Source organism: Mycteria americana, chromosome 11, assembly GCF_035582795.1.
Source record: "Mycteria americana isolate JAX WOST 10 ecotype Jacksonville Zoo and Gardens chromosome 11, USCA_MyAme_1.0, whole genome shotgun sequence".
Taxonomy (NCBI): Eukaryota; Metazoa; Chordata; class Aves; order Ciconiiformes; family Ciconiidae; genus Mycteria; species Mycteria americana.
The window spans coordinates 15,655,037-15,670,750 of NC_134375.1; the positions used below are offsets into that span (position 1 = coordinate 15,655,037).

Here is a 15,714-nt window from a genome sequence, read left to right on the forward strand (position 1 = left end):
TTCATTAGACCTGTGTAGTGCTCAAGAAGTGATCACTCAGAAGTGAAACCACCAAGTGCCCATAGCGTAGTTCATAGCAAGCTGTCGCCTTTCGGGTAAAGTGAGTGGCATTGGCTCATTCATTTGGTTAATCCAACCCGGGGGCTGCCATGGCCTTGCACAGCGCTGTCCCACCATTGCTTCTTGCTCTATCCCTGAAGTCCGTAGGTGCATCTGGCTCACAGACCACGTAAAAGAAGCGGGGCGTCTTGACGGCACCACGCAAGATCTCCATGCTATATAAAATATTTAAATGGGTTATCTCCTTCACTGCGTTTGGCATTCTGAGTTGTTCTTGTTTTCTCAGCTCATTCAAACTAGCAAAAAAGCAGCTCCGCTGCCAGCCTTTGCTCCCAGTGTAAGGGAACGACACACGCCAGTTGCAGGCACCATCACGTAGCTGCAGATCAGCAGATATCGCTGCTGTGAAGCACGACGGGAGCTGTATCTTGACAGCATGGCAGTCTTATGTCTTGGGACTCAGACACTGAGGACATGCTGGCAAGACTCATCTTGCTGCCAAAACGTACAGCGGTGGTTTTACTGCGTAACCGCTACAAGCCACCGGCGTGACAAACAGAGTACGATTTGCATCAGTGTTGCCTATGAACAAAGCTGAGCTCCAGGCTACACTGCAGAACCCCCCAGGCATCCCCACGGAGCATCTGCCACGGGCCTCCTCGTACCTGGCTGGCCGGGGCTCCTTCCCCATCGTGGTGCTTTCCGGGTAGATAAGGTCAGCTGGGGAAAAACCAAGAGAAATCAGGGAACACCAAGCGAGTTTATCATCTTCAAGCAGCCTCAGTGCCATGTCTCAGGATCTTGGGAGACACAGAGCAGGTTATATATCAGATGCTGACTGTGAAAAATGTAAAGGCAATGTCATCCTTCTCCCTGGAGGTTGAATCAAAGGAATCACAATCAACAAACAGCCTTTGAATTATTTACGGCATTATCATTTTTTTTTTTCCTTATGTCATACCAGTTTGTGCTGATGTGCTGGTTTCTGTTTTGCTGAAGTAATAAAAACTATTAAAGCTGGAAAACTTTAAAAATAACGATTCCATCACTGCACACAGTGCATGCCGGCGTACATTTGCACCTGCTCGAGAGACAGAAAAACACTGGAAGAGTGAGGCTGACATAATAAATCCCTTTTCTTCTTGAGCCCGGAGAACGTGTGCCTAGAAGTACACAAAAGACCTCCCTGGCCCTTCTCCAGAGCCACGCATTCCTCTAGCTTCAGGACGGGGTTCCGCACAGGCAGTGCCGCCTTACCAAGCAGAGCTCTCGTAGGGCTTCTGCAGCAAACAGCATAAGAGCACATCCTCAGACCCTCCCATAGAAATCATCCCCTAATGCCTTGAGTTAAATAAGCCTGTGGCTGAGGATGTCAATGAAATTTTGTCCTTTTTCCAGACCATTAAACACAAGTTCATTCAGCCGGTTCCTGACAGCAGCCACTGAGTGGGGAAAGCATCGCTCCTGCTTGGCAGGGAAGCTGTCTGCACCATCAGCCTGTTGCTAGAACAGCAAGGGACAGTGCAATACAAGACTAGATGAGGATCGGAACTTTTCAGGAGTGTGAGAGACACTCTCCTCCAAGGACAGCAGTGCTGAGGGACAATGTGCTGAGAGCCTCTGGGAGGGAGGGGGGATGTTGTCTCTGCCCCATCTGGTGCTGGCCACCTCTCTGAGACGATCTGGGACCGGAGACCTGCAGCTCTGGTGGTCCTCTCCCAGAGTTTAGGGTGATCACCCGGCTATGCTCACCACCAGTTTTCCTCCTCTCCAGGAGCTGGACGGGCCATTTTTCACACCAGATAATCTAGAAATGAATGAAGCACACAATTATCAGCTGCCCAACAGTCAGCGTCCTTCCATACAGCAGTCCTACTCCTGTCTACCTACGTGGAAGTGGTACAAGACAAACATCGGAGTTGCTTATTTTAAATGTCCAGGGGGAGAGCCTCAGGAGCCCAAAGCATTTAGCACTCCAGCCCCATGGAAAGCCAAGCAGCAGCTTAGCAGGGTGCAGCCAAACTGAACCCAGAAGAGTCACAAAACCACACGTACCCATTAAAACACCTAAGGCTGATGTGCTACCGGTGACAGGGACGTAGCTTCGGGTCATCTGCCAGCCATTCCCACATGTTGGCTTTGCCTCCTCTTCAGGAGCCGGTGTGTGTGTGTAACAACACATCAAAGGAGCTGGAGCACAATTAAGACTGAAAAGTGAACACATGATTATGATTTTTTTACCCTCCCTTCTGCCGTGGGTGACAGAATACAATCAACCCCTGACATGCCTGGTTGCTTAGTAGCAGCCAGCCACATTTTTAATTATATACTAAAATATGCTAAAGAACATAAAACGGCTGTGTGACTAATATGTGTATATCAAGAAAGGCATATGACAGCAGCTAAATTGCTTCAGTGTCTGATAGAGTGCCTCTGCCAGGCTTGTCATCGAAAGATCAAGGGAAGGAGGTGGAAAGTATTATTAATAAAACAGCGACTTTTTAAAATATACCTCATTGTTTGCAGTGCATTTTTTTTTAATGTCTAGCATGAATTTAATTCTTTTCCATTTATTCAGCTTTGATTTAATTCCTGCTTTTTCAAATGGAACTATTATCATTAGATCTAAAATCTGTTTATTTTCTTATTACCTTCAATGACGTAGTACTCCAAAGAGAAAAGTGGAAAGCCGTATGGGACCCAGCTGGCTTCTCTGCAGTGCAAGTTCTTCATGGATTTGTTTGAATAAAGTTACTTTAGTGGTCAGAGAACAATAAATTATTTTATTATTTACGTGTTCTGAAGTCATTTCCTTTGCAACAACCTGCTCTAGAAACTGCTTTTCAGCAGGGGAAAAAAAAGAGAAAGATTATGGACTCTGATATTTTTAATAAAGGAGTAATTATGCAGCTATTACTCATGTCCAGTCAATAGCAGCATTGAATGTACCCAATGTAAAATGAGAATCAGGCCAGAAGTCTTGAAGACACTAAAAGATTTTGACTAAATGTATTTAAAGTGGCTAAACAAACAGCGCTGACCATAACAGCAACTGCCCTATTCCTCGTACAACGCAACACGTGCGCAACGGTGCTGTGCTCGTCTGTCTGGAGCCCGTACCGCTGGTACAAATTACATGCTGCATTCAGAGAAAACGACTTGCAAATGACAGTATTAAATCGTAAGTCACCTTAGAGCAAGCCAAGTTCGCCGGCCTGCGCCGGGCTGGAGCTGATGCAGCACCACGGGGGGATGCCGCCTCCGTCCCGCCCGCGCCGGGATGCAGCCGAAGTCATCACCGCGGCAGGGTCCGAGCCCACCGAGGGAAGGCTGCGTTAAAGCTTCGCAGCCAGCAAGACAGGACGCAGCCCCACAAGAGCCTGCTGTTCCCCACTTTTTAAATTAATGTATAACTCTTGCTGCCATCAAAGGCAAAGAGGAAAGCCAGCAGGAGCGGGGAGCTCTGGAGAGGCACTGCGGAACGGCGGGAGAGCAGGCGAAGCATCTGAGCGAGACCAGGGCCCCCAGAGCCGCGTGCTCCAGCTACCAAACCCCTCTCAGAGCCCAGAGCACGTCCCGGGGGCCCAGCGCACCCCTGCCAGCACCCGGCCCTGCCTCGCTCCCATGGGACGAGGGCCACGCTTGGACGCTGGGTCTTGTGCTGGAGCCAGGTGCTTGCCCTCCCTCCCAAATAACTGTGGCTGCCCTACCGGTGGCTATAGCAAGGCGACTGCTGACGGGCTGTGCCCAGCTCCCAAAGCCTCTGATGGCATCCTACAGCCACCCCAGATGCTCAGTGCAGCTCCCCTGGCCCACAGCAGATACATCAGGATATTTAAGGATTTCTCCCACAGCTCCTTTGAGACAGTATCCACAATATGCAACCGTGTACATCAACGCCATAGTGATTTTTACAAATGCATTAAGAGAGCAATCAATATTTAGATGCTTTGCATCCTGGCTCATCCCACTGACTGTAGCAGCCTTCTCATTGCCTCGCACAGCTCTTGGACAGCATTTAACATAGAGGTGTGTCGCAGGAACCATCATTTCCCTCTGCAACCATAGAGCACAATGCTAGAGCCTCAGCCCCGATGCCGCCTGCCCTGGGAAGCACAAGGATGGGGTAAAAGAGCGGCAGCATGAGGGACTGGGAGCTGCTTTCTCTGCGGGGAATCGCAAACGAGAGCATCCCTCCATGTTCAGCGTTGCCAGAGTTCGACAGAAGCCTTCTCGCGCTTTTGCGATCCAGGTAAGGAAGTCATAGAAAAGGGAAGATTTGCACTGAAACTGCAGCTTCAGGGCTCAGTGGAGACGGGAGCCTTGACACATGCCCGTTAACAGAGTTGCTCTCAAAAACTTAGTTAAAAACGGAGCCATTTTAAGTAAGGGTGCACTTTGGAACATAGGCAAAGACGATGGCGACGGTCAGGGTGCATGCATTTAACCTGCCAGGCACCATCCTATTAAATCTTAACAGTTTTAGTAAGTCAGCCACACTTTTTCAAGCCATTCCCCTGCAATTTTAAGCAAGTGCATTTCAAAGGAACTGGAGAAACAGAGAATATGACCGCCATTCAGTGCCAGGACTACCCCCAGATGTGACAGCAGAAGGAGCAGCAGCTGCTGAACCTGCTGAGGCAGCACAATCACCACCTCCTTCCCGGCATCGGGAGCTGCCGAGCTCCTAGGTGCGTCTCCTCAGCAGGAAAGCACGATGCCGTGACCTGGTAGCAGGGTCCTGCTGTGCCGCCGCGCCGTGCGGCCAAGCCCCACAGCGTCCCACAGCCCAGCCACGGGGCCTTCCAGCAAACCAGACCCCACCAGGCGCTGACAGGCGCTTATTTTTAACATCCGCTTTTTCTTACCCTGCACAGAATTTTTCAGGCTTGTCCAAAGGAACTAAAAGGCTTCCAAGCAGACCTGCTACCACCCCTTTGCTGACACACATTGAGCAACTGCTTACAGCCAGTACCCCCGCGACGGGTTTTCTTCCTGCTCCTCCTGGGTTCTGCAACCCAGCTGAAACCCGGAGCTGCTCCCACCGACAACAAGAAATTCACTCCCAAAACACAGTGCTGGCACAACTGACCACCAAAAGGAAAGCCAAAATACATCTAAAAACTCCAACTTAAATTAGAAATTCTATCCTAGGCTGCTGATAAATAGATTTCCTATTGCAGTACTACAATGCCACATTCTAATACTGTGCTGAATTTCTAAAGAAATAGCATTACAAGGCCTGCGGGAAACACTCACAAGCTTCAACTCTACTATCTTCTATAAAGAGGGTGCAGGGTTTTTCTACTCTATTCCTAGCAGAGTCAAGTAGCTTCGCCCAGCATTTTTTTGTTTGGTTGGTTTTTAAATTGAGTGATGCAGGACAGCTAGTAATTTTTAATTGTAATTGAATTAAGTATTTTCTCCTCCTAATAGATATCAGATTTTCAAGACAGGCCAAATTCAAAACTTCTGTTGTTTGTATTCAGGGCTTAAAACCCATAAGATAATACGCATTAACCACTACTGCTGCTGCAGCAACGTCCACAGAGACGGCGAGGACTCCACACTGTGAGCACAGTAAGCAACAGCCTGTCGAAGAACAAGACCAGAAGGGATGAAAGCAACAGAGAGACAGGGAAAAATAATGAAGATGGGAAGACAAAACAAGACCCCAGGTGGTTCCAACCCAGCACCAGCTGCAGCTCCCAGCACAATCCACGAGCAGCTCTTTGCACATGAGGTGAGCGGGGGTTTCGGAGGAGCGACCCAGGGGGTGAGCAGAGCCAGGACGAGATCTCCCCGTGCACAGGTCAGCCAGAGAAGGCGGGGAAGTGCTTCTGTGTAGGGCTGCTGGGGGTAGGTGACCTCGCAGGAGCGGCAGCACGGCAAAGAGCTGTAGGTACCCCGAGGCCTCACCAAGCCCGTGCTTGACACAGGGCAGCTGGTGAGAGGCGAAGGGCCATGCAGCCGGGGTGGTGTTGGCAGACCCCCTTTGAGGAGGCAAAAGGCGAGAGCCCACAGGAGGGGAGAGAGGCAATGACGTTTTTCCAAGTTCACCTGTTTTGTTCCTTATGCTGGACCGTAAGCTTTGGGTCTATCCGCTTTGGTGCGTATTTGCAAAGCCCAAGTGGGGCCCGATCCGTAGCTCCGTCCCCGCCGTGCTACCACAATACAAACACAACCGGACAGCTCTGGTGCAACCGGGGTTGCTGACCGACACCAGGTCAGGAACATGGAGACATCCACCACCAAGTCACAAACACAGGAGCACTGCTGGGTCTTCAAATGCACAGAAAAACAAGGTTCACTTACACAGAAAACGAGTGGCTTACACAGACGTATGTGAAAAACCAAATGCTTTAATCCATCTATCAAGAACAACAGTTCAAATTATTTCAGTGGATACATTAATATTGATCCATAATTTACAGTGCTATGGACCATACACAAATTATTGCTGCAGTCAACAGCAGATGAATATCAACATTACAGTACCAAGCATCATAGCAAGAGGCAGTAATTAATGTCACTTTTTCAAGAAATATAGGTATTTATACTATTATCAACATCAGCTTCCCCCCCAGTGCATTTTATGTCAAACAACATAAATGTAAGTGCATTATTTTGTGCTTTGTGCTTTCCTTATGTACCTTCTTTTTGCTTTTACAGGTTGTAAGAGTTAAATATTGCTTTGTAGGCCAAAAGCAGTAAGGAAGAACTTCATGGTACTCTGCATGTTTCTGCTCGTTGCATGGCTTTGGCAAAGTGAGAACTGGTAGGTATCCCGCCCACCCGCTCAGGGAAGCCACCGCCGGCCCAGCGTCACACCAGATACCGTCATCAGATTAGGCAACAACTTCTGTCCTTCTCACTCCACCTAGTTCACGTCAAACCCTGCCTCTAATTGCTGTCTCTCTCCTCTGCCATTGATCCCCTGTAAAACGCCACGGCCACACATTCCACCACGTGCAAACAGGCAAAGACATCTCCAGTTCGCACCCGCCTGGAGATCCGTGTCTCCTAGAGATGTCCCCACTGCAGTGTCAACGTGCTTCCACTCAAAGTGTGGGCAAACTCAGAGGAGGGCTGTAGCCTAAGGAAACACGGGGTGAAGAGTGAGCAGGGCACAGCCGAGTCATATGTTACCCCAGAGCAACACAACATACGGGGAACACACAACACAGCTGCTGGGGCCACAGCGACTTTTATCAAGAAATCCAGCTCTTGATATAATGGTTTTCCTTGAATCCTAACTCATCTCCACACAGCAAGCAGCCAAAAATCAGAAGTCATGGCTGTCAGCAAGTACCAGTGTTTCACATAAGCTTGAAAAATATTTATATACCACAGTCTAGACTTCAATTTCTGAATGCCCAGCATGAGCATCAAACCAAGCGCCTTATTCAATACATTCAGTGGTTTTCAGTTACTACACTCAAGCCTGCACGCCCTGATTTTGTACAATGCTGCAGAGCTGTCCCATTTTAATGGGGAAGGGTAACGCAACCCTGTGTTACAGCTACAAGCATTTTACAGTCCCGATTTTCTTTACCTGTCACCATTACCAAATGGCAGCACCAGAAGCCTGTACCTGCATACTCAACTCAGAGCTAACTACGGCACAGCTGCCCTGCAGGGAATCTCCCTGCCCGAGGACCACAACGGTTGCAGTGCATCCTGCAGGCTCCCGGGTCCTGCCCTGGGCCAGAGCTTCACTACCCTAGGAAAGACACATTCCCAAAAGCTGTCTGGGGTGGGGGGGAGAGGCATCATTATAATCTAACTCCAGCTCCTCCTTCAAAAAATAGAAAAGAAAAAAAAAAAGCTACAACCCAGTGGTTGCATCAATGCTAACACATAGCTCGCTGCTCAAGCAGAAATGGAGACGGCGGGACGCAGCCAGCAACAGCCACAGAAGGAGCGACACGAACATAGACCCCAGAGTACCACAACAGCAAGCTGCAGCCCCGCTGAGCCCTGTGCCCCTCGCCATCAGCACCGGGAGGAGTGGTGCCAGGCAGGGGACGCTTCAAGAACCCATCCATGGGGAAACGTTTGGGTGAAAGCTCAGCGAGCCATGCTGTAGGCTACGGGAACTCCGGACGTTGTCCCCAGCTGTCCCATCGCTACCCAATTCACATTTGATTTCTGAACACTAACTGCTGTGACCAAGGTTTCCTTATAAAGCCTGCCAAACTGGCACTCAAGTCACTAACCGTTTCATTTATCCTATGTAATTTCCAGTGTAGCACAAAGGAGAACGGGAAGCTCTTGTTTTCTATACGTAGGCACCATGCTACACTTCAACGTCCTATAAAACATCACCCTAAAGCTCTCTCCTATGCCACACTTCAGTCAGTGCTAGTCGAGGAAGACTACAACTAGAGTTTAAGGCACTTCATTCTGAATGAGATACGCTTGCCTGCTGCTTGCGAGTGAGCTGTAGGCTGCTATTGAGAAATCCATTCAATCCGTCTAGCTCGTAACACCACATGTCACCTCTGTAAAACACCTAGGCTTGATATAATACAAGTATAACTACCGTTATTGCATAGGACTACACTTGAGTAGATAATGCACCGAACTACTTTTACAACATTGTTGCATGTTAAAAATTAATAACATTGTTATCAAGTAACAGTTATTTGCAGATACAGTAATTTACTCTTTTTTTTGTTTGGTTTTTTTTTTTTCTTTTGTCAGCCCCAGTGCTGAAATAAAACACAAATTACTATAACGGGTATATTAACTACATAGTTATGTTTCCAAGCATATTACTACTTTTTTCTGTATCACTAAAAATAAATATGTAAGTTCAGTTTCTCTACAGAGTTGTTTTATTACCTAATCTAAATTTGTACTCTACCTTAAATGTGTTTAAAAACATTTTCAAAGTGAGACTGTAATATACAAAATATTCTCAAAATCTCTCTTAAAACACAGAACCCTGCATAAAAGCTTCCTTTCAAGTGTTTACAAAGAACGCAGAAAACTTCCAATGAGTTTTAAAAATGTCAAAAAATTGTTGCAATATTAAGAGGCAAAAATCTTACAAATGAAATACAAATATATTTAAAACAAAAAGTTGAGGATAACTAAGGAATCCATGCAAATCAAAATAAACTGTACAATGCAATTTAAAAAAAATAAAGCCAATTAGATATGTACAACGTAATGTGCCCAGCTGATAAAATCTATCAGTTTTTTTTGTCCAAAGAGTGTATACAAACTTACAGTGCTCCTGCTTGGTTTACTGTTGGCAAGCCATCAATGCGTGTTACAAAACAAAAGAAAAAAATCTAAGAGAAAAACTCGAACCGTGATCAAAAGGAAAACCCAAATCAGCTCAGAGTAAAATTAAACAGCACTCTGAGAAAGAGACTCACATCTCCCTGCAATTTTCAGCAACAGCATTTTATATCACAATCAACACAATCAGGATGTCTTAACACTTTTTTGTTTTGTTTGTATTCCGAGTGGAGTAGGGTGGGTATTTTTCCCTAAACACTTGTCATGTAGAGACTATTTGAGGGACACTGTATCTTTAAGGCAGCACTATTCAATTAATACAATTACAAATTGGACTTTTTTTTGTTTTTGTTTCGTTACATTCTTTAACTTTACATTTTGTTTCCAAGTAAACAGGTTGCATTTACAATTCCATGATTACCCCCTCCCCCCCAGTACAAAGAGACTCTTCATTTGTAATTCTATTGCTTTGAGTAGATTTGACCAGTTCAAAGTTCTTGGCGAATCCAGTTCACAGATACTGTACATATGCTGTACAATATTTTGGAGGCATTGGTAGTTTTAAAATAGAATATACAAGTTTCTTCACAAAAATTCTAAAAAAATCCTATATATATAATATATACACACACGCACACACACTGAGCTACTGATGAAGCACAAGGAAAAAAATCAAAAAATTCTACAAATTTATTCTACAAAATAATTTGTAAATTATTTAATCTACTGATCAAGAAACAAAGCAGTTTATGAAAGGTGTGCAGAGTATATGCTAACAAGCATGATCAGTGTCCTCCATGCTCACGCTGCTCCGCCTGCTACTCGTCTTCGATGCTCCAGGAGACACAGAGGAAAGTAGTGGGTCAGTTACTCCAACAGGGGAGAGGGTATCGTCCATCAAGATATCTTCCAGTTTGGATCCCATTTTTGCAGGAACACTGTAAGTGCCAGTTGGTTCAGTCACATTTCCGAGGTTGTCACTGAAGGTGATGGTACCGTCAGTGAGATCGAGGGTGGTAGTGCAAGACAGGTCTGTGTGGTGTGGCATGATGTCTTGGTTGCAGTTGTCCAGCACAGGCTCTTGTTTGATGACCCTGTTGACCATATCAGGGGAGCAAAGGCCTGTAGATGGAACAAGGGACAGTCCATGTGCCCGAGCTTGCATCTCAAGTTCCTGTGAAGGAAGATAAGGGACAAATTAAAAAAAAAAATCTGAAAGCAAAATCTGTCATCTTACGCTCTTGCATACAGTTTCCTTCTCTTGTACACAAACCGTTTCCTCCCTTTCCAGGAGCGACAAGCGCTTGCACCTTGTACACTTCTGCCCTGCAGATTTTCACCTGAACATTAGTCTCTTGAAGAGGTGGGTGAACACCACCCCACACAGGTCCTTCACACTTCTCAGAACTTACACTAGAGCCAAAACCCAGTGCCCTGTAGAACAGGCACGTTTCCCCTCAGGGCCTCTTCTCAAACAAGTGCCACGGTAGGCAAGTTTGGCATCAGGTCAGGTGAGGAAAGCATTTAAAAGTTGAAAAAAAAAAATGATACAGCAGAAGCATATGCTTAGTACTTTTTAAAAAGTTGTATGTGAAAGCATAGCATGTCTATATATGATGCTTGTCATTTCCTGCTGAGACACTGGAAGGGGCATTTCTCATTCTACAAGTCTGGTAGAGCTGGAACTAGAGGTCAGCCAAAACTGAGCAACACTATTCCTGCACTGAAAAATTATAGGCAAGTCATAGGAAGGCTCTAGACTTCAGACACAGCCGGGATTCTTCAAATCTTCATGAAAAGTTTAAACCCCACCTTCACATTTAATCATATAGATGCACTTGACTGAAGACAGGTAACAAAAGAATTCACTTAAATGCCCTTTCTCAAATGCAGCAGTAAGAGAGATGTTTTGCTTCTACTTATGCATTATATTAGGCAATCACAATCACTGTAGTGATTGTACTGTTTCTGGATATTCCTATCACTGAGGTTGATTAATAGCCTTTTTTCCATTTTCAAGCTAAGACAACAAGCTTGTAATGGCACACTGCAAGATCAACAGAGAAAGTGGAACAAGGAAGCACTTCTTCCATCAGCTAATGCGCCAGAATCAGGAGTTCCTTATTCTGCGCTTAATCAGAATCAATACAAAAAGGGAAAATATGGACTTTAGGTTATTTGCTGCCAGATGTATTGCCTATTATTCAAGGGTCTGTTTTTTATGTTATTTTGATTGAAGGAGCCAGAGCAGATGGATAATGCAAAGGAAGATGTAAGATGCTTAAAAAGCAACCTGACTTAGCTTTGAAATACCACTGGTTGATGTTGCTCTGCAGAAATGTTGCACGTCTTTATGGTCTCACTCTAGCAAACAGATTGCTCAAAGTAGTACAAAAACTGCACTGAAGCTCAACCCAGCCTGTTCTATTTTAAAGCTGTTTACTTCCACACTTGACTCTCAGGTATTTCTAGCTTTATTATCTACTTTGTGGATTAGCCGTGCCGTGGTTCAGGGGTCTCCTGACACAGCAGCCAGCCCGGCACTGCAGCCTGCATGCAGAGTTCAGCTGTTCGCACTGCAGGCAAGTAGCAACATGAGAGTATCTGGGACACCACTGTCTCCGTGTTATGTGTTCTTACACCCAATTCTAGATATACTTCTTTAATTACCCTTTTATGGAGAGGAGTGGATATCCAGCTATCTTTGCCCACCTGGAGAACAGAGTTGGCAACAAAAGCTGTGTAGGCTGCAAGGCTAAGGTTTCCTATCCAGCTTGAGGTGAAGGCAAAGGAATTACAGAAATGGAGTTGTCACCTCTAAATCTCTGTGTAATACAGGCTATTGGGAATCTAGGTGAATCTGACAAGGCAACAACCCATGGAGAAAACACATTCATGCCACCTACTGCTTTTCAGTGTTGAGGAGAACTGTTTTACAATCCTACAGACTTCAAGGAACAAGGAAGACAACCAACCATAGCTCCTCGGACAAAAAAATGCAGCTCAACATCCATAGCTCTTGGTTGTCTTGCTGCCAAAACTCTTGGAGCACTTGCATTAGGTGTGCTTCTCTGCAACTGCTCTCAGACAAGCCAGGGCAGCCTCAACATTAAATACAGCTGCCAAGTCTCCAAGATACCTACGGGGAACTCAAGATATGGTGCTGCAGTGTCTGTCACCAATACTGCACCCCCCTTCCCCCCATTTTGTCCTGCAAGCAGTGTTTACCCTCCACCAGAAAGCAGATGATAGATTCCTGCAGAGCATCAGGGAGAGGCTGATCAAGAGAAGAAATAAGAGATCAGATGTAGAAGACTGCAATCTGTAGAGCTTCTCTGACAGATAGGGCCTAGATTGGTCCCCACACAATGTGGAAAACCCACAAGCAAAACAAAAAGATTTCAGTTATTGCCATTCATCTGAAACTGCTTCAGAAGAAAAGAAAACAAGCACTAAAGCTACAGGTCAAAAAAACTCCACAAACAAGACAACTAAAGTGAACATACTCCCCAACAGCTGAACTGAATTTGATCACTATCAACAAATTAATCATATATGAAGTCCCAATTCGTTACATCTAGCACCAAAAAAACCCCAAACAAAACCCCAAAAAACTACCATATAAATCTTATCGTACAGTTTGCAACTTATGCTGGCCATAGTAGAACAAAAATAGACCAGCCCTAAGCGCTTTACTAGAGTGTTGGGATTTTTTTTTTTTTTTTTTTTAAACTAACATATCCTGTTTTTTTTCTGGAAAAATTTCTGCAGACATCTCAGCATCGGTAACCATATATTAAAATGGTGGTTCCTTCTAACCCACATTCCTACAAACAAGCTTCAGTTACCATTATTTGCAGTCACACACTGCAACATCAAGAGCATTTGCAGTTTATTTATCAGCAAACCTGTATTCTGAGCAGCAGGTGCCTGTTGGCATGTTCCAACTTCTTCTGTCTGTTCTCAAGCTCCTTTGTGCGTTGCTGTTCTCTTTGCAGCTTACGGATGTAGTCCACTGACGCTTTTAGAATAGTTCCCTTATTCCAGCGCATATCCCTTTGAAATCAATAAAAAAGGCAAAGTTAAGGCTCTCAGGGAGGTTTTATTTTATAGTCATTACCTTCACATCGGCAGTTATGATTACACCTCATATATACATAACAGCTGGCTAATATTTATTCCAAGTTCATGAATACAGAAGGCATTTGAAATGCACTAGAGGGGGCCAGAGTGCAGCTATTGCACAGCAGACTGCAGCCAGCCCCGGCCCGGCCGAAGGGCACAGAGCCCAGGGGCTGCCCTGTGGCCCTCCAGGCTCCCTGCAGCCCCCGGGGGCCAAGCCCCTGCCTTCTGCACAGTTTGGGGCCAGCTCTGTGCAGAGCGACTGAAGACCAGGGTCTCCTTTCATTGCCTTATGGCAAGGCTGCAAGACAACAACAACAAAACCCCACAAGACTCTTCTCAAACATCGCACGGCTTATCTGGTCGATGCTTGATTTCAGCTGGGGAATTAGAAGGACCATATATGACCTGGTGCTTCCGTGGGAGAAAGACCTGAGGCCCTTTAGCTCCCAAGCAGCAGCAAGCAGTAGTCCTCCTGGTGGCACTGTATCACAGCTGTGTTACGGTAGGAAGAGAAGAGCCCAATACAGCAGCATATTCAGGTGCTTTAAACTTAAACTCTGGATAAAATACAAACGCCACATTGCAGCCTAGAGATTATGGTTCTTCAGTCAGGGGTACGTGGCTCCTATACTGCCTCTCTCACATTATTCCTCCCACACTTGCTTTAGAGACAGAGGCTGCCTGCATCATCTTCTCCCCCACAGCATCTTGGTTTGTTTAAGCAAAAAAAAAAAGTTTACTGCAGACTATCAGACCAAGGATCCACCTGTCCCGTAGGTTGACACTGTGCAATATTGTCTGTCTTGCCTTAGAGGAAGCTAAAGAGCCTCTCTGAAGAGTTGCTCCATGAGCAACTGCCTTAAAATAATGGAAACTCTCCCCAAAAGCATCATGGGGCATTGATCCAGATTTAAGTGAGACTTTCAAGCTCCAGAGCAAGGGGGGTACCTTGCTATTAAATCAGCATTGGGAAAGTGTTAAGACAAGTTAGCAGCAATAAAATTACCTAAAAGAACTACTGGGAAATTACCACAAACACTGGCAAATTATCAGTGAACAGACACACAGCTACGCTCTTTATTTTTCCTCTTTTTTTCTTGGAGGGAAGGGGAATACGATGGCTTCCCAGATGAACTGCCCTCCATTTTCACACAAAGAAGGACTGGTTCAGTCTTGCCAAGCTATGACATCTAATAAATTAAAAGAATCATTTAGCAAGACAAGCAGCCAGGCAGCCAGCTAAGCAGTGAGACTACACTAAAATTTCACATCCTGACAACTCCATCTCTGGTAAGGCAGTCATTCCTAGCATCAACCCCAGCCCTGCCAAACCATGGGGTCCTGCTGGGTGCTGAGCTGCTGCACAACCGTATGGTGACTGTTTTGTAACAAAACCCATCAAATTATTATAAAATTAAGCAAGTTCCAAAAGGGAAAAAATAAGTCCCCAAACAATCTTCAAAAAATATAATGGAACCTGCAAGCATTTCTACAATCATGAAGTGCTAAGATCATACAAGAACATGCAGGATTTTTTTTTTCTTGTAAATTCTTTTTCTCCCCTCAGTTTTTTTTTTTTTTCTTTTAACACCTCCCTCCCACAGTCTCCTTGGGCACATTATACTTACGGGTCATTTGACTTGGGTATCAAAGTGCCTAGTTCTTTTATACGATCATTAATATTAAATCTTCTTCTTCGTTCAACTTTAGGAAAGACAGCACAAATGTTACAAGTAATATTCACACTTAATTACAACATATAGAGTGTTTCATCAAAGATTTCTTTAAGCGCCTTTGAAATGTTCGCCTGAAGCTTAAAATCCAGTCACAGAGCAATTTATTTTGCTCTCCTACACATGGACACACTAAGACAGAAGTTCTGTCTATACTGTAAAAATGTGGGACTGCTGAAGTGGCAGAGTTAAACTGAGACTCTAAAACACAAGATGGCTGCGTTAGCATAGGACTCAACTGAGAAGCAAATGTTTTCCTAGGGAAAAGCATCACAGACAAATTCCGAGACAAAAATTTAGATGCTCAAGGAAATCCCACAGCAGGAAAAAGGACAAAATGTATAGTCTCTTTTTTAAAGTAGTCTTCCAGATGCAACATTTGAGGATCCAAAAGTCAAACTTAAAAGTCAAACATAGCTTTTCATGCTATGGAAAAGGCTTCTGAATAGCTCAAGGCATGAAACAGTTCCTTTTTTCTAGTAATATAAAGTATAAAAGGACAACTTGAGGATCCTTTAAATCATAAAATGGTCATTATTTTAAA

At 45.1% G+C, this 15,714-nt stretch overlaps 1 protein-coding gene across 5 annotated transcripts in view; it reads right to left on the reverse strand.

Moving 5' to 3' along the window:
• Positions 1–6,408: 6,408 nt before the first annotated feature.
• MITF (melanocyte inducing transcription factor) overlaps positions 6,409–15,714 on the reverse strand; it is a 111,058-nt gene continuing 101,752 nt past the window's right edge. For all 5 annotated transcript variants that reach the window (XM_075513703.1, XM_075513706.1, XM_075513704.1 and 2 more), the window contains 3 exons: positions 15,066–15,141; positions 13,221–13,368; positions 6,409–10,486 (listed from right to left, as the gene is read on the reverse strand). In XM_075513703.1, coding sequence (XP_075369818.1) covers positions 10,085–10,486; positions 13,221–13,368; positions 15,066–15,141 — 626 coding nt within the window. In that variant the 3' untranslated portion in view covers positions 6,409–10,084. The remainder of the gene's footprint in view (positions 10,487–13,220; positions 13,369–15,065; positions 15,142–15,714) is intronic.